Raw genomic sequence first — 19,659 nt, 5'->3', positions numbered from 1 at the left:
GCATATATATGCATAACCCCACAGTTGTTAGTCTGTTCCAGACTAGTAATTGGATGTGCAGCTATCTATTTGCACATGAACATGTGAAGTTTGCATGCATACACATTTTGTCCTTTTACATGCCCCTAAAAATATAGTCCATGGTGTTTAACTATAAGCATTAACAAAGAGGGAAAGAAATTAAGGGCTTCCCAGAATTCACGGACGTTACTATTATTCTTGTGCTTTTGAAAGGGGAAAGACACACTACATGGAAGACAAGGGAAGGAATAAACAAGGAGAGGGCCTTATGTATTGATTGAGCAGGTTTACTGCCATATAACTGTTTGACAAGTGTCCCAGAATATGGCTGTTAGTTTGATGCAGCCTGAATAAACTGTGTTTTCTGGCATAAATTTGGAGCACAGCATTAAAGCAGATTATATAAGAACACTACACAAAAAGTGGCTTTGTACATATGGCATTATTGCTGCAGAATGCACATGAGAAGTTTAATGGCCAAGATAATGATATCTAAAGAGTAGCAGTCAAGCACGCAGTTACTGCACACGCTTTTTCCCACAGATTGACAACAAACAAATGTGCACCAGTGTCAATATGCATTTACAGCAGACACAATGTTGTATTGCTCTCTATTGCAGTAGCTAGCCTAAGCCAAGAGTATCTTCCTTTACCATCAATTTTCTGGCTTTTTTTGTGTCTGTGAGACCCTCAAGATGATTTGTAATTTACTTTTTGTATCTTAATACGTTTATCAGAAACATTATCCCTTAAAAATACCTATGCAAAATTGGCTAGAAGCATTTATTACATAATATCCCAATACCATCCACCAATGGATGTGCTTTGTATTTGTGATTAGCCTTTGGAAATTATGACACTGGACATCTTAGTGTTAATTCATTAAAATAAGTCTCTAGGGTAGGGTTATTTTTATACTTCTCTGAATGTCCTGTAAGTATTACAGTTTAAAAAGGTTTTAAAAAAAAAAAGAAATAAAAAACCTTTATGAATTAGAAACATGTTTAGCCCACAAAGAATATATAAAATGTACAAATAAAGAAGATGCTCAGTCTTCCATTATAGGTAAATCAATGATTATTGGAAAGCATTGATGGTAATTCAGCTGCTTTTACTGGAAATAAAGATATTTCTTTTTTTGTAAATTCTTCTTTCATACATGCCTTGGCACAGAAACTAGCTAGCTTATCCAGGTTCATCAGCAATGCAGCATTATTTTCACTTGGCCAACTGCTATAACTCTGACAAATCTAAGACAAAGGAGTGTGTGTGCATGTGTGTGTATGTATATATATATATATTATATATACTTCTTGGATCTCACCAGGATCCATGTAACTAGCGTGTTCTGTAGATCCGCTCCCCTGTCATAGCCTAACACACATTGTGGAATAATTATTAACATAGGGTTAATGGTACCTTTAGCACAATCAGCACCATGGAATCCTGGAAAACAGTGGCAGACTCCAGATACACACTCGCCGTTCCCATGACAATTACGTGGACAATCCTGCACTGAATCTGAAAGAAAGGCATCAAAGACACATAAGTTGTTCCTGTTCTTGGCTGCAGAAAAAGCTATTGTTGTATGTATATTCAGTGCACACTAATGTTTTGCATTCAACTTGACAACGTCAGGTCATTTTTAAAACAATGCTAAATATTAATATTTCTGAACCTTATGTTTACTCAATATTACTGGATTAAAAAAACTACTTCAAAATATGGTTTTGTTCTGGGTTTTTTTAAAAAAATATTTTGGTTTTATTTTTCTTTTGTTGATTTTGTCTTCCACCCACGAGAATTAAAATACTACCTAACAGTGATTATAACAGACTTCACCTGACATAGGCAAGTATCAACATCATTTCACAAATAGGGAAGCTGAGACACAGGGAGATCTAGTAACCTGCTCAAGGTCACACACTGATTCTTTGAGAGTCAGAGTTCACAAAAAAACTTCATTTGCTTTCTAGGCTAATGTCATGCTGCAGGATTCTGAATAGAAAACAAATTTGAAGTAAAGTAAAGAATTCAGACACAGACATGGACCACAAAGTGAAAGTTAACCAATAACCATCAGCTAAGGCCACTGGATAGTATTCATATTAATGGTGAAAACAAAAACCAAAATGTGCGAGACATAAAAAAAATGTCATTTCATTGTCTTCTAAAGAGGATACTGGACTACGGAAGGAGTCTTTTCTTTTGCTCCACAGCACAGGAAAGTACTTCCCCTGTGTTCAAAGGTATCGTATATTTAGTGTGGTGTATGGCTGTCATCTTGCCTGATATTCTCTCTCTCGTTTTGTATCAAAGAGGCTTTCAGCTCTCTCAGTGCCTCTCGATGGTGAAAGTTCTGATAACAGATATAAGCGGAAGAACCTCTGAACTAGATAAAATACTGTACTTTTCTCTGCATTTCAGTCTGATTACTATCATAATTCTATCAAGATGTCTACCTGACTATTAGACCTATTACCTTTGACTTTCTTCTAAGCTATAGTCCAGACCAGGCAACTCCAAAACAAACAGCTTATCACATCTCAAGGAGCCATTTTTGCAAGATGGGTGGGTGGAGTGTACCAAACCACTAAGGGAGCTATGCGGGAAGGGTTCCATGCCATTTGGAGTTGGAGAAAACATTCTATATGTATGTGGGTGTGTGCATGCATGTGCATACACACACACCCACAAAGACACTTATAAAGCCATTTGTGGATTATGAAGGGAAAATCATTATTCACACCTCACATTGCAGCTTAACAAAAAGAACTACTTCTAAATCAAAAGATTCAAGGTTGGACTATCCTTTCATCCCAGTGTTAATCAGGACTCACCTGAGTGAATTTGGTGGATTATACCAATGTAAAATCAAGGTAACTGACAGGAGAATCAGGCCCACAGTGCCCTTGTCTTTTTAATGTTGATCCTTCAATCACCGAAAATGTCTCCCCCTATTTTCACCATTTTATAACTTCACCCTTGAGTTTATGGCTCGTGGTCCCTCTCCTCCTAGCGGAATAGGATTTACACAAGACTTACAAAGCCCAGCAATGCTGCTTCCTAATTCCTTAGTCAGCAGAGAAGAAATGAGCAAACTGTAGGCTGTGAAAATCTTTCCCTAAACCAGGGAAACTCACTTGTGGTTTCAGGTGTCGCTGTGACAGTGACATTCAGCAAGGTTCCCCAAGCACTTCAACCAACTTCAACACACCCTTTGATAAAGACTCGGGAGTTTGGCCTGGTTTTAGTTTTCAGTTGCCTGTCTAAGATAGAATTCCCTCTGCCCTTGAGTGTCCCTCTTCATAAAGCCTCAAACTTCTCCCATAATCTTAGTCTCCGGGCATAGGGTGATGGCCCTCTGCCTTCCATCCTCATATCTTTCAATTGGCCCACTCTCCGAGGTTTTGGGGAGGGGCTGGCAAGGAGATGGTTGGCTAACATACTTTCACCTCCTCTTTCTTTTGGGGTGTTAGCAATCAGTAGGTATGCTCCCATTTATGCAAAAAGAGGAGTTATGTGTATTATTTTTTATAAATATCATATTTTATCTCTCAGTTTACCTGCTTGATATTACCCTACTGGACTATGAGGAGTTAAATCAAGGAGGCTGTTATGGGTGAAGCAAACAGAAATGAAACACTGATAAAGATAAGGCTTGTTAACGGAACAATGGGGGAAGCTATTAATTGGGGAACGAAACTGCCTGGCTTCAACCAGGCTGGCAACAGTTTTCTTTGCCTAGGCCTAGCCCTAGCCCTATGATCAAAGAGGATATGAACACCTTGAAGATGATAGGCAAGGCAGGAATGAGTGGGCTTTCAGCAATGGCTGAGGGGGGAGTCTCTGACAGATAGACACTGAGAAGGACACAGAAACTGCAGAAAACTGGCTCTCTCCTGCACCCCAGATATGGTGATAACCGGGCTGAATGGAATTTACCAAAGTTTGAAAGGAAGGGTTAAGATTTAGATTAAGGGCAATATGCGTATAGGCCTTTATTGGTTTTACCCTTTGTTCTGCGTGTTATATGACTTTGGGTGCATACATAATGCTTTGTTTTTTAGAAGCAGTTTTTGAGTCACTTTAATCAGTTCACTGGTCACAGGTCCCAGAGGAAAAGGGCTTATACGTGCCAAGCCCAGTTGGGCCCAGTAGGTTTGCGTGGCTGATAAACAGGAGGATGCAGCCCACAGATCCCGTCTAAGGGTGATAGAGTAGTGTGAGCGCACCCAGAGAGGAGGGAAGGTAGTAAAACTGTCACCTGACCGGATGCATTCAAGGGGAACTAACAGGAATTTAAAGCACAGCTCACTCTGTGACTGTGACACCACCTAAGTCCCTGTAAGGTTTCAGTGAGAATTTCAATGATAAAGTTTCAGCTACACACTGCTGGGAGTTAGGGGTGACAACATCAAAAATCTCCAAACAGCCAATCAGAACGCAGCTTTGCAGGAACAGCCAGACACCATTATTATTCATATTTGTAGTTATAAGATTTGTCTATCATAAAGCCTCTGGGTACATTCATTTTCTTTTTGAAAGACAACTAAATATTAACAGAATCACAGATTTCAGCCTTCAACATAGACAGCTCAAAAGTATCCACAACTCACCTCTAGAAAAATTTCCCTCTCTCTGTTACCTACTCTCAATACAAATCAAATATTATTGGATTATAGCAAAATATGCACAAAAGGAGAAAGCAGATAGAAAGCCTCCATACTTAATAAAGATAACCAAACAGATGGAAAAATGCTTAACGTGCAGGCATACTTACCCAAGATAACTGTATTAAATGAGACCACTTCTTTGTCCTTGCCATCATTGTAAAACGCCAGGTGCCACAAACCCACATCCAAGTATTGAACAAACACAGCTTCATTCTGAACCAGGGTCTGGATACTTCGACGCTCCCGGGGAGACTCCACCACACTCCATTTCTCTTTCCCATCCAAACGCTCCATGAAATCATACTGTATGGTAAAACAGAAATAGAGAGACCTGAATTTAGAGTGATGTTACAGATCAAAATCTGGCACAATGTCTTGCCAATATTTCTCCAAATGCCCTTCCCTACAGCCCTTTTTTGGAGAGTGTAACAATTTAAGCTAACCTTTCCTTGTTCATTACAGGTCTGGTAGCAAACTATGACTCTATCTGTCTGTGATATAGACAGAATTAAGCGTCTGCACTCTATTGAACTACTGGCAAGTGTTTAGGTAAAAGTCCTCCAAAGTCTGAACTTTTGAAGAAAGTTGCAAATTAGTTACCTTGTCTGTTCTCATTTAAAAAAAAAAAAAAACCCAAAAAACCAGAATAGATTTTAGATCAATGACAGTATGTACAGCAGACACAGACAAACTTTAATAAGATCTCATGCTATAGGGTGTAAGAATATGGTTCAAAGAGGTCAGGAACCAACTATCCCCTACTGTTCAGATGGCCAAGCACATTATGGAGATTTTTTTACCTGCTGAAGCATCAGGTATTCACCACTGTTAGAGGCAAGATTCAGGATGCACTGGATTAATGATCTGATCCTTCATAGCAAGTCTTAGGTTCTTATATAAATTCTAAAATCAGGAAATCTCATTTCAGAAGTAACTCACCCATTCCAAAGCAATCACCTACAGCAGTCTCCTACTGTCATAGTACACAGAAATCTCAGACATGCCATCTCGGGTATTAATGAATGAAAGTCTTCTCATTGTGAATATGGAAAAACCTCATTGTTTTTGCCTAATGTAAGGTACCTTGCTCTGTATCTGATTGAAGTTTTTATTGCAGAAGCATCACCTCACAGAACAAGGAAGTATTGGTCTGCTCTGTTGCAACTATACCTGGAAGGGTGTGTTCAGTTTTGGGGACCTCATTACTTGAAAATTGCTGACAAACTGGAAGTAGTTCAGAAAAGAACAACAGATATAAGGGGGTTGGTGGAACTGATTTATGAGGAAAGACTGAGGATGTCAAGCTTAGATAAGCTCCAGTACAGGTGGGTCATGTAACAATCCACAAAGTAAAAACACTGAGCAAAGGGAGGAATTGTTTTGCATAGAGGAGTAGTGCTACTAGTATTGAGATGAAATTAAGAATAAGAACATTTAACAGGAGTGTCAGGAAAATCTTCTATTAGGCTGTGTATTAATCTCACAAGGGAAACTCCATTGCTTGGTATATTTAAAACAAGATTGGAAGAAACACTAGTTAAATCTCCAACAGGGAATAATTCTGCATAGACTGGCAGGTGGACTAGATGACCTAATAGACTTTTTCTATCTTTAACTTCTGTGATTCTAGAAGTCCCAGGCTGATGCTCCGCTCAACTCACTAGCCCCCACAACTGCTATATGAGAAAGTCCTTAAGAAATACACCAAAACCAATACAGCTAATGTTTTTATAGCTATATAACAAGTCCCTTATGAAAACATGTCTTGTTTTAGACACATTTATCTATCTAGCACTAGATCGAGATAGATAGATGTGTCTAAAGCAAGACATATGTGTTCAATAAAATACAGTAATAGTATTTGCTTGCCTGCCAAGAGTGTTATTGCATTTCCCTCTGTTATCACTAGCACATACAGCCCAGGCTGATGATAGCTCAAAGAAAAGAAACACTCACTCTGCTTTTGTTTTTTGTTTAAAAAATAACTACAGACCTGGACTCTAAACATGTCACTTGTCCTGCACAGGACTTGTGCCCTGCAGACTGAATTCCATTACTTAATACTGAATTACTGAAAATAAATTAAAATATAATAATAATATATATTCCTTTCTGTAAGAGAGGAAGAAATTTAAGCCTTCAAGACTATGGGATTAGTAGTGTCATGGTATGTACATGCCTGTTTTCAAGTGCATTGAAGATGGGGTAGTAGTGTCTGACAACTTCTGTGTCTAAAGGTACCCCCATTGCCAAGGTATCTGAGTACTTCACACATTTACTGTATTTATCTACACAACCGTCCTGTTAGGTAGGAAAGTGCTATTATCCCCACTGTATTGATGGGAAACATAGGCACAGAGAGACTAAGTGACTTGCCCATGATCTCAAAAGAACTCTGTGATAGAGCAGGGACCTGAATCCCAGCCTTCTAGAGTCGTAGTCCATCTTTCCTCTCTGTAATGCATTTTTTGGGGGAAAGGAGGAGGGAGGAGTGGAATAGCAAGAAGTGACTGACTAAATATCTGACTGCTTTCCACCCAAACCTATTTTACATGGCACATATTAGGAAAAATAATTCAGCTAAATTAGTGGCTTTAGGGATAAGCCAACGCATAGCAGGGATTTAGACAATTCTGATATGTCAGTAACTTTCAGAGCATAAATGGTGTCAAACCTGTTTGTAAATCAGGCCATTAAATCAGCGACCTTTGGAAATGTTATCAAAACCTACCTGCCAGCAGTCAGAGGTTAAAGATGGACTCGCTACGCTCTTGGAAAATGTTATTAGTGGGGCAACGAGCTTGGAAAAAATTTATTGTTCTTTGGAAGGTTTGCTCACTGACGGTCGACATGGAAGAATGTAGCAATAAAAGCTGACATTTCTCATTGGCAACATGCTGCTCTGCTCTGCTCATGCTGGCAGGCTCCTCTGCCTCCCCAATGTCTGATGCTGATTCTACCTCAGATGGCAGGGCAGGCTCAGTGGTTGGTGGGATCGAAGAAGAACAGCATGCAAGAGCTAAAAGGGCTTGAAGCAACTTTAGCCGCAGGATTCCAGTCTCCTCCGGTGATCATGGGTGTGACCTAATGAGGGCAGATCCTTTTGCAGGCTTGTCCATATCATTACAATTTTATCCAGAACAACATTAAATAGACTGGCATTATTCTGCCTTAAAATTTCTGATTAAGATAAATTAAAGCTCAGGAAAGATCCACAGTCGACGGCCATGATATTAAAATTCCAGTACAGGTACAGCATGGGTAACACTCGTGGAAGCTCACTCACAGCAAGTCTCAATCCCATCCGGAAATGGCCAGCACTAAGGTGGGGGTAGGAGGGAGGTAGAATGCCTGTTGAAGACATCCTAGGTGGAGCACACCTCCAGCACAAACCCCAAGAAGTACACAGAGTATGCTGGGCATGTCCCCTTCTCCTTCCCGACCCTGCAGACATAAAAGAGAGGGAAGGGACTCTGTGTACTCTCTTATTCGTGTGTCACGGAAAAACCTGGTCTGGATAGGGTTTACTCTGGCTGAGTGTGGACTTTCCACATGACTCTCTCTACAGAAGTCAAAACAAGAGCTAATACATATCTGTATATCTTTACAGCTGCCAAGTGCTGTACAGACATTAACAAACACATTCCAGCACAATGTGTCTAGTCTTGATTGGCCAAGGAAAGAGGCCATCAAGAATATCCCAAGGCTTGGCTCTGCTTCACCACATGCCCAGGTAGGTCATTATTTTGCATCTCACTGCTCTGTTGATCCTCTGATCTACTAATTGTTTTTACACATTGTTCTGTTAAAAATGTTACACTTGCCCTAAAACAACCTATAGACAGATAAAAGTGTGAGACATGGGCCACATGCAGTAAGAAAAATAAATGCACCTCTCTTCATCAGGAAGAAACTGTGCCGGTTTCTACTCACACAATGAACACAGAATGCTAGGGATGATACTAGCTCAGATGTATTAAGAATTGCAACAAAATCACTACTTACAACTCAAATGGAACCTTTATAGAGGTTTGAAAGTTTGTCTTCTCTTTTTATACTCCTCTATGATTCATGGCTTAGGATGGATTTGCAATCAGAAATGACAAAAGACTGTTCAGAAACAAAAAGCACCAGAAAATCTAAGAGAGCACCTGTGCTTGATCTGTGGTTTGATTTTACAGACCTGAGAGGAGTGCTTTATATAGATCAGGCCTCCTGTAAAAAGCTGAGATTTTCAGCCCACTTTCAATACAATGGGTTAATTGTGCAAATTTACCTTTTCCTTGGGTTTGCTGTTCTTTTTACCCTACGCAATAAATTCCTGAAGCATGTCTGTACTGACAAACCTCACTGTTAGCCTGAGTTCTACCTGAGCAAGTTGTTCCTACATTTCCTTTAAGCGAATCTTACACCCCTGTTTATACTTCTGAGAATAACTAATGAGACCCAGCAGCTCTGGCAGCCAGTGAGTCAGCAAAACAGCTTTGCAACTCCACACATAGTGTCCTAAAGCCTAACACCTGGTTGCACTTCCAAATTACAGATGGGTCCAAATCAAACCAAACCCCAGGGGTGTTTGAAATCAGGACATAAACCAAAATTTTTCAAATAGCCCCTCTTTTAATATGGGCTGTAGCAAAACATGTAGTAAAAAACTCATGAACATCTCAAGTGTTCGAAGTCCACATATAGATTTAGATATTGTGATGAGAGCTCACCCTCATGCTGTAACTTCATAATATCTACTCAGTACAAACAAGCTCTGAACACCATGTGTTAGGGGGAAGAAACTTGTTGGCAAAGTGTTTTAAAATTAGTACTTCATAAACATCCAATTTGTTGATTATGCATTAAAATACCCACCCACCAGCCATCTGATATCCAAGCTGACAGCCAATCAAACAGTGTGCTTTAACATTTGAATGTAAATGATTCAGTGTGACATAATGTAAACAGCATAAGGCGGAGCAATGCCTGACATATAACTGAGAATGAACTGATGAAAATGATATTCTGATTTGTGACTGCTGGGAACATCGAAAATATGAAAATATCAATGGCATTTATGAAGCAAGAGAACAACATGGCTGCCCCACCATTCAAATTATTTCCAGTTAGTCCTACTTCTAATGGAAACCATGAGTGGTTTACTCACCCAGGCAGGAGAGAGATTTTTGCAAATAAGATACTCCATTGGAAAGGGGTGTAATGTGCTCTGGTGAATTGCTTTGGACAAGCATTCCTAATGGTATTTCTATACATTTACTTTTTCATGCTGTCATCTGGAATAGTCTGCAGATGAGCAGCAGTATCAGTGTTTGCTTGGCTCACTATATAACCAGCATATACGTGCTTAATCTAAGAGATTTATCATTTATTCTCTAAATATGATCTGTGCAGCTTTTTATCCATTTCCTTTCCACCATTTAAAGGTCACTTTTTCAGGGGGTTGTGAACATTTTGTTAGCTGGCTGTATCACTACATATTCTGGAAAAATCTTACTTGAAAATATAGTAAGTGCTTTTATTTCTAGCTCACTTGTCACACAACCTGCATTTCTGCCTGTGTGCTCCCCCTCCAGAGCTCCATTCCCTATCCACAGTACTACACCAAGCTGTTTCTGGATGGCTTTACAGCTACATCAGTTTGACTGACTAAACTAGGCATTTGGAATATTTGCTAAACAGTAATACTGAGAAGGTTAAATCTCAGCAGGGCTCTCAGACAAGAACTGCATCTTGTTGTCTCAGGGTAATCATGTACCTAATTTGCTGATTATTGACTTGTTCCCACAAAGGATTTTACTTGGCTTGACATATCAGCACCGATCAGTGATGAACTGTCAAGTGAACTTGTTCACTGCTTTTACTGCTCAAGTCCTTAACTTGCTGTAACAAGGATTTTAAAGTACAATTTTAGCACATCATCTGGTGTCAAATTCAGATTATTTTCATTAATACAGAAATCTTTGCTCCTTTCAGGATTCAGAACAAGGCTACTCTTCTACAGTTCAAATGTGCAGCAGGCTCTATTCTTTTCCCTAAAATCACTTTTCTCTGTAACAGGCTGGTAGGATTTAGGAACCTGCATAAGGATGTGAGGATGAGTCATCCTATTGTTTGATGCTAGAGCCCTGCATGGAGATGGAAAGTAATTTCTGATGATCAAGCAGGTGGATTTTGTTAACTCCGTCAAGGGTTAAAGAAGGGCTGGAGTCTCTTCTCAGGCAGTGCTAACTAGAGAACTGGGAAAGAAAGGTACTGTAGGTAGAAACCATGCTCAGAAGGAAGCTTAGGCTGAGATTTATGGGGTTGCTATTTTTTATTATTTAAGATAACAATAAAGGATAGGAGTTTTGGATTTGGTATTTCGGTGCTGTGTTGAGAGAATAGGACGGGGATTCCATCTGGTCATAGTCTCTATTGAAATCTACAACCTTAGACGCACTTGATTGCCAGGCAGTAACACGTAAAATTCAGCTTGAATTAATAAACTGTCAATTCCTCTCTAATAGGGTATTGCAATAGTCGTCCATGCCTTTGTCACCTCCTAGCCAGACAATTATAATTCACTCTTACTAAGGCTACCCTTGAAATCCCCCTAGAACTTTGATTGCTCCTGAGAAGGGCAGGTCACTGTGAGCACATGACACCCTAGCTTAGTGTCTGCACTGACTCCCTGTTCATTTCTTGGCAGAATTAAAAGAGGTGGTAATAATCACTTAAAATGCTGAATGATTTTGACTAACCACATTTCATTCTTACTCTATTGATGTAGTTCATTTCAAATGGGATTCTTTTGCTGTCAAGTCATGGGACTGAACTGCCCAGGGCCAATGGCAAGGCTGTCTCAGAAAAGAGCCCCTGTCTTGGAACTCATTCTCCTTGGTCACTTCCCATCCTACAAGGAGATGTCCAAGAATAGGAGAGAATGGGGCAGCAATGCTCTGGACTCTCCCAAAGTAGCTGCCCTCATAGGCACCCCGATGTTCATCTTTCATCATGTGGAAATCTGACCACTGACCCCTACTATTTGTTTTCTGTCGGCTGGGCTTTACTTCCTGGCAGTCTAACAGACCTGCTGATTGTTTTGCAGGCTTCCTGCTTCTGGAAGATCTAAGAATTTCTTGTTATATGTAGAGTAGCTGCATAGGGGGAAGTCAGGATGCATTTCAACATAGGCCACCACAGTTGAGGATGGTGGTTAGACAACCACAGGGCCATTTGCTCTTGGATTATGTAAATATGGTGGTCGTAATCCCCTGAATGTAGTAGCCTGCATCGTTCCTGACCCCTAGTTTTATAGCCATGGAATGACTGCATAATCTTCAGAGTGTGTCTGCAGTTTGTAACTGCCTCTGGGTTTGCAACTAAAATCATGTAATGTAACCATATATAAATCTGTGTAACTCCAATCTGCTTTGGCAAATGAAAAAATGTAACTTCTTTGCAAATTGGGGCTAAGAGTCTAGGAATGTCAAACGGGGCATTCCCAAGAGAGATTCTTAGATCTCTGCACTTGCTCTCCAGAGCTCAAACGTCAAGTTAAGCTTTCTAAGTTTAAGGTAAAAATCTTTGTACTAAGAGCTAATTTTCAGGAGCCAGGCTGTTCATGAGTGAAACAATCCCTTCCTGAAATTGGTAGCTATTTGTGCTTTCGCTCATTCCCTGAAGAATGGGAGCTTTTTTTTTCTTGGCATGCATAACTACAAAATATATTGTTGCTCATAACGAGTCTGAGCCAAACCTCATCAAAGTAAATGGGAATCTTTCCATTGACTTTAATGGGCCTTGGATCAGGCCAAAATTATCCAGCTATTTAAATCAAACCTCAGCGGTGATTTCTACAGCCGTGAATTCCAAATTCTCACTACACAGCCTCTGAAGAAATAGTCGCTTATATTTTTTCTAAGTTTGTTAACAATTATTTTTATTGAGTGCTCATAGCTCTGTGTTATGGGGTCAGCATAAAAATGAGGGACTGATGAGTTTTCACTGAAGTTGCTTGTAAGAAATGCAAGAAAAGCACCAGACTTAACTCCATAAATGGAAGGGAAAATGCAAATCTGCAAGCACTACCTAGTGACCAAGTGATGGAAGAAACCTGGGTACAGTCATTGGGATGATTTAGTTGGAGTTGGTCCTGCTTTGAGCAGGGGGTTGGACTAGATGACCTCCTGAGGTCCCTTCCTTCCCTAATCTTCTATGATTCTATGAAAAAGATTAAAATTAACCCCACAGTGACACAAATATCCATGAAAACCCACAACATTGGCTAATGGTGGTGGTATAGAAAACTGCGAACTGATTTTTTCCATCAAGTCAAAGCAACAAAAGTAAGACACTTGTGCAGATTGCCTGGGCCTGAAAATCCTCTCACTTATACTAGCTCAGGGTCTATATAACCTCACTGACTTGAGGGGAGAATCAGGCCTGTGGTGACTCTGCCTCTGTTTTTAGAGCATTTAATTATCTATGGTATGTTACTCTGAGATAGTGGGCCTGTTTCTAATATCCCACTATTTTTTTCACTGGTGTAATTCCCATAATATCAGTGGTTACTTCTGAGTTACAGTGCAACAGTACAGATACATGCTCTGAATTTGAAACTGAGAATGGCAAACTGCAGATGTGAATTTTAAAAAAAAGGTTATTACAAAGGTTGCAGGAAAACAACCTTTATTTTTATTCCAAGCTAACAGAAAAATGGTCACTCCTGTAAGTAATCTTTTGTTAGACGATGCCAATCTGTAACAAAGCCATGGTTGCAAAGAACCAACTCCAGGGTTCTGAGCTAAATCATAGCCATGAGGCACTGAGGAAAAACCCAAGACCCTCAGCTTCAAAAGCACAAGTCCTTAGCACCTAAACTAATCGTCATTAGATCATCAGTACATTTAGCTTTTGGCTTTTAAATCCATTAAGCAAATTCATACGGTACCTGGGCATGTGATGGCGGAAGTCCTCTTCTTATATAAACACCAAAAAGAGCATCCTTTCCTAAGGAGATATTGAACTTCACAAACTGCGGCTGGCTGATGTGGATTTGAGACCGCCAGAATACTCCAGGTGGTACTTCCTGGGTAACCCTGCGTCCGACTTCTGCTTCCCCACTATCTATGCTGCTGTTTCTAGTGGCCCAAGGTCCTAGAAGAGAGGAACAAGTGTTAGCCAGGTGAGATTATTTTCCTAAAATACAGGCATTTTTAGTAATGCCATTTATGATGAATCCTTGTGGCAATCTTACCCTTTAAAACAAAGCGTAACATTTTTAAGACTGGTTTCTCCCTTCATTTACATTTGTGCAACCCCGTTGCTTTCAATTGCTTTGCACCATTGTACTGTGAGACTCTGACCCTTAGATTTTAAATAAGAAAGCTATAAATTCATCCTTTAGGGCATCTGAAAACTTGCATACAGCTTTACCCCCACCAATTTTAATTCTATGATTGCTTTTTACTGATCAATAAGAGCAGAGAGACAGCTAAGCACATATGAAGCTCCTTGTTCTCTTTTCAGCCACATCCTTAATGTGACTATGATATACAAATAATCAGGAATAATTATAAAGGGGTAATTTCAATGTAAACTCACTGATTGCTGAATTTATTAGAAGATTTCATATATTAAACAAGTCCATTAAACCTCTCTCCAAAAACTAATAATAATATAAAAAAGGAAACACATGAATAAGGAGGTAGAGAACAGAGTCTGATAACCTTTGAAAGCCCTGTAAAGCTTGGGATCTCGCTACATGAAAGTCAATTTCTTTCCCCTGTGTACCAATTTATTGGCTGCAGTCAGTTGAATTCCACGTGCAGACAGTCCCTAGATATGCATTATTGAAAACAAGAGGCAGGACCTTTCCAGTAGACCACCTCTGGCTCCCTATCCATGAAACTGTTAGCCTTCAGAACATAGTGAAAGCTCATCCATTCAGCAAAGCCTTAGATGGATGGGTCTGGCATTGTGTTTAATTTTCCTACACTTCAGACTTTTCTGCTGGAATGGTCAATGGGAGGGGGAGGGAGAACGGGAAGAAAGGGGAGACTAGCAATGCCCCAATTTCAGGCAGAAATTAATATTTGCTTTAGCGTATGATGTGCCCAGATGCCCTGGGATGAATGTCAAGTTATTAAAATAAATTAAATAAAAGGTCAGAAAACCACATAGACTATCTATTGTTCTCACAAACTTCTAAACCCTCTCCTTGACGGCATTAATTACAATCAAGTGCTGAGTGGTAGTGATACTTGAAATGCAAGGAAATGCCTACTACTAATATCCATCATGAACTTAGTTCTTTTTGCGCATGTTTTCTACCAGAGTATAATGTTATTCTTAGAAGATGTCATATCTAGAAGCACCCCTGAATACCAGTGAATTAGTTTCCAGCCCTTTATGGACATTTTTGCCAATGCCAGTCTCTGGATATAACAGCATAGCATGGACCTGCATGTAAATCCAGCAGGTAAGTAACAAACACCTACTCTGTCTTTATTGTCTTTAACTGTAATAGCTACTTCACCATGGTTTTAAATCCCAAATTACTGAGGCTTCTGCTACTTATACTTGCATGTAATGAAAAACTTCTCAGAGATGTCATATGGGCAATGTCTTTAAATGGTAAAAATAGTGCTTTGACTAAGAACTATTAATCTTTGAACTGCAGTTTTTAATAGGCCATGTCTTTTTGAATTTTCTAGGTTAATGGGTCTTCAGCAATATTAGGACACTAAAGAAAAAGCAGAGGAAACTGCAAGAGTGTGGGCTGCAAATGGAGTAAAAAGGATTAACATGATGTCCAGCAATGTGCCCATGTTGCTGGCCTTCAGTGACATGTCATCCTGATGAGACATCTCATGCCCACTATGACACAAAGCCCTATTGGTGTCAGCTGACAAAAGGTTCACTGTTCTATCAGAGCAACTTCTATCAGGCCTGACAAATCCACCACACCTAGTACACAGCTTTTATAGTATTTATCCAAAGAGGGTCACGTGAGGTACCTAATAAAAGCTTATGTTAGAATGATTCTATGAGATGTGTGTCAGGATGATAATTCAGAAGTTGTATATATGTACTGACAACATATTTTATAATGTGTGTCCCTGGCAGGGCTGACAAACAGGTTTTGCCAGACAAAGGGACGTAGATTCATCTGTCTGTTTTGGCTCAGATGCAGATTAAGCATTGTAAATCAACACAATGGATGCCCGGTTTTGCATATGGAGTCAACGGGAGGATGTGAAGGCAACTTGGAGAGAGCATACTAGAAAGGGAATCATGGAGGTCATCCTGACGCTGGGGACAAAAACAATGAGTTCTGGGAAATATAAGGAGAAGCAAAAGGACATTTTGTTATCCATTCACTGAGGAAACATTTTGAAGAGTAGGGATGGGGGATGTTCATGAATGCTTGGATCCTGGTTTGTCTGAAAAGCTGCTAGTTCTGCCAAAAGACTGAATCCTGGGGGAAATTTACTTTATTACGTAAGAAAGGTAACTGCTAATCAGTGTAACTATTTTATGTTGTTGTTTTATATATAGCCATTTCTGTTTCCAGTATCGTTACTCACTATCTCTTAAATCTTTGCCTTAAACAATATATTTGTGATTGTTTTCACTATGGATATATCTCAGTGTGGTGATGTTATATTGGAGCAAACTGAAACAAACTGATGTGTGCACTGTGCTTTTGGAGATAGCTCACCTGGTGATTTGGGTGTGTCCAGTGGTTAAGGGCTGGACTCTGCAAGGGAGCACTCTAAGGACTTGGGGATTGGTGTGTGCCTATCATTAGACTGCACCAAAGGGATGAGGTCTGCGGGACATGGAAGGCAGGGCCTACTATGGCCAGAGGCTGTTTGTTTCAGAGAGCACAAATGAGGCACAAATGGCCCAAATGAGGCCCAAATGGGGTCCACATGCCTTCCAAGTGTCCTGACTAATCATACATTATTTGCATTATGTTTTTTTTTTTTTCAATTTGAAACTCTTCATGAATACATAAGAAACAAAGCCAAAGCCCATCAAAGCCAATGGACATTTTTTACTGACTCCAGTGTGCTTTGAATCAGGCCCTAAAAGAGTCGTGTTATTTACAACAATGTAGCCTGTTTGAAAGCTATACATTGTACTATGGATGCTGGATCTGGAACCCAGACCAGCCTCAGAATATCAGGGACTCCAGTGTGCTGGAATCCACTTCAGATTTTTGACATTTCCCCACCCCCCCATCTTTGATGCTCCCAACTGCAGCAGATAGACTATTTATTAGGAAGCTGTAATTTCCCCTGTGAAGTCAATACTTAGGAAATGATCGTTTCAGGCAGTTCATTACATGTCCTAAGATTATAGCTGCAGGTTTTTAAAGGCAATATTTTACTGATCAATTTTCCAGTACAGTCAGATGCTATAACTTTATGGAAGAGTACTCATGTAAATTTAGAGATATTGTACATTTCCATAACAGGCATCTAATATTTGAACTAGTTAAACAAGAAAGATGATAAAAAATGACACTGATCTATATAGGCATTATCTGCTAATCACTTCTGAAGTGTTACTATATTTCACGTAAAACTCAAAAAATAGGAAACAATAAAATTATACCACAAAATAAACTATAAAAATGAAGCTATATTAGAATACTTTTAAAACTTAACACAAGTTGGGAAGCTTTTCTGCATAAATCTTCTTTAGAGATTACTCCGCATCACATATTTTTGTCTATAACAAATAAAACTGAATTCTGTATATTGCCTAAGCCATTACACCTCATTCCCATTTATTTTGTAACCAGTGCTGTTAGCCCAGCGTTCATTTGAACTACAAGACCAGTCTCTCCTGCAGATTCAGCTTACACACTACATCATAAATGATAGAAAAAAATTACGGTTTTGAGCCTTCAGTGACTTCTGCTAATAACACTTGCTTCCCAGTCTGCTGAGTCTATATTCCCTTAAGTTGTAACTTTGGAAGTAAATTTAATTACTACCACTAACAAAGAACATACCTCCCACTGAGACTCCTGTTTTAAGACTTTTGGCTGAATTTAGCCCTGACCTTTTCATTTTTATTTCAAGGAACGGTGCTTTGTGTTTCCAGGTGAGGGTGGGTCATTTTCAAAGTTCACTAGCACCTAAACACAGCCAGCCAGCTGGACAGAGGCAAATTTTTCAGCCATCAAGGGAGAATAGGATGGGAGCTTTGGCTTTAATGCTCCAGATATGCCCCCCCTACTGGTAAATTACTTTATTGTTTGCAATCTTGTATCTGTGCTGGTCTAAGGATATTCCAGAGGCAAGGTGGGTGAGGTAATAACTTCTATTGGACCAACTTCTACGGCTGAAGGAGACAAGCTTTCATGCTCCAGACCTGAAGAAGAGCTCTGTGGTGCTTGAAAGCATCTCTTCCACCAAAAGAACTTGGTCCAATAAAAGACATCATTTTACCCATCTTGTCTACTTTATTAATGTCATTTGTAAAAAAATAAAGCTCCTTCCCTCAAAATCTCATTAAAATAAAATATTCTTCTTTTTTCCTAATTAGACTTCAGTGGTTATTGGCTTAAAAAATTAGTGCAGATTCTGCTGATGAGGCAAAAGTACAACTTTCCTGTGGATCTGTGTTCTCAGGTGTTAACATTGACATTGCTCAGACCCCAGTGGCCTTTCACTAGGTTTTTTTTGGGAGATGTTGAAGGGAGGGTCTCCTACTATCCCCCCATTGTCACCTTCCAGGTGGACTGATGCATGATTGCTCTGCTTGAGTTACTGTGCTAAAAATAGTAGTGTAGACGCTGCAGCACAGACTGAAGCACGGGCTGGCTAGCTCAGTACAAGCCTGCCTTACCCCTTATGTCAGAATTCAGGCTGCTATTTTTAGCATGCCAGCTTGCTCACAGCTGCAGTGTAGACCATCCCTGAATGACCTAAACTCAGAACCCTATGTTATGCTTTCCCCAGCATGCAAAAAGTATCCCATGTCCATTTTTAAAAATATAATTAATACTGCTGCTGATGGCATGTTGTAGTTTTATTTCCTCTAAGCCCTGATCTACGCTACAAACGTATGTCGGTATAGTTATGTTGCTCAGGGGTGTAGAAAATCCACACTCGAGTGATGCAGTTATACCGACCTAACTCCTGGTGTGGACAGCACTGTGTTGATGGGAACGCTTCTCCCGTTGACATAGCCACTGCCTCTTTGGAAGGTGGAGTATCTATGCCAACGGAAGTAGCTCTACCCTCTGCGTAGGTAGCATCTTCATGCAGCGGTGTACGTATATCAAAGCCCTAAGTTTTTACTATTGAAATAACGTCCATTTTTTAAAAAGAAAGCTTAAAATATAACAAGCTTTTTCACAAAGGTTTAAGTCATAAAAGCTTTTAAATCCCTGGAGATGATATTTATTGATTCATGTTCCCCCCAAAATAACTACAGCAGGTGCAAGTAAATGATAAATACCTGCACCTATATATCTACGCAAACATGGGTTATTTCTAGAAAAGCAGCACAATCTTTTCATTACTACTGATGCAAATAGATGTTAAATTTCATAAAGGTGACGCCTCTGCAATATGGCTTTTTACTTTCAATGCCAAATTAATAGTCGTACGGTTAAGGCACAGCACTGGGAGTGAAAAGTGCTAGGTTCTACTCCTGGTTTTGCCTTCTTGTGTGATCCTGTGAACAACCTTCTTGTGTGATCCTGGTCAAGCTGTTTAAGTTTTTGGTGCCTATCTGCAAAATGTAGGCAGCGGTACAGGCCTGGGATTCTTAATTCACTAGTTTTTGAAAAGTGCTTTAAGATTTTCAAATGGAGGCACTAGAGAAATGTAATGAAGTAGTATTATTATTATACCTGAAGGTGGAACTGAGCTCCCAATGCTTTGCCCCTATATATCCCTTTCTCCCCAAACTACAAACATCATTAAAAATATAACTAGTCCTAACA

General features: G+C 39.7%; 1 protein-coding gene across 1 annotated transcript in view; it reads right to left on the bottom strand.

Moving 5' to 3' along the window:
- The window catches only part of TENM2 (teneurin transmembrane protein 2), a 722,842-nt gene that overhangs the window by 135,302 nt on the left and 567,881 nt on the right, over positions 1-19,659 (bottom strand). Inside the window, exons 9-11 of the mRNA XM_067566613.1 lie at positions 13,639-13,844; positions 4,805-5,000; positions 1,441-1,542 (exon numbers count right to left, since the gene is read on the bottom strand). Of these exons, the coding sequence (XP_067422714.1) occupies positions 1,441-1,542; positions 4,805-5,000; positions 13,639-13,844 (504 nt within the window). The remainder of the gene's footprint in view (positions 1-1,440; positions 1,543-4,804; positions 5,001-13,638; positions 13,845-19,659) is intronic.

The sequence above is a fragment of the Emydura macquarii genome, unplaced genomic scaffold (genome assembly GCF_026122565.2).
Source record: "Emydura macquarii macquarii isolate MOO-44397 ecotype Brisbane River unplaced genomic scaffold, CSIRO-AGI_Emac_v2 contig_2768, whole genome shotgun sequence".
Taxonomy (NCBI): Eukaryota; Metazoa; Chordata; order Testudines; family Chelidae; genus Emydura; species Emydura macquarii.
The sequence above is the reverse complement of the archived record's forward strand: the minus strand, read 5'-3'. Positions and strand labels throughout refer to the sequence as shown.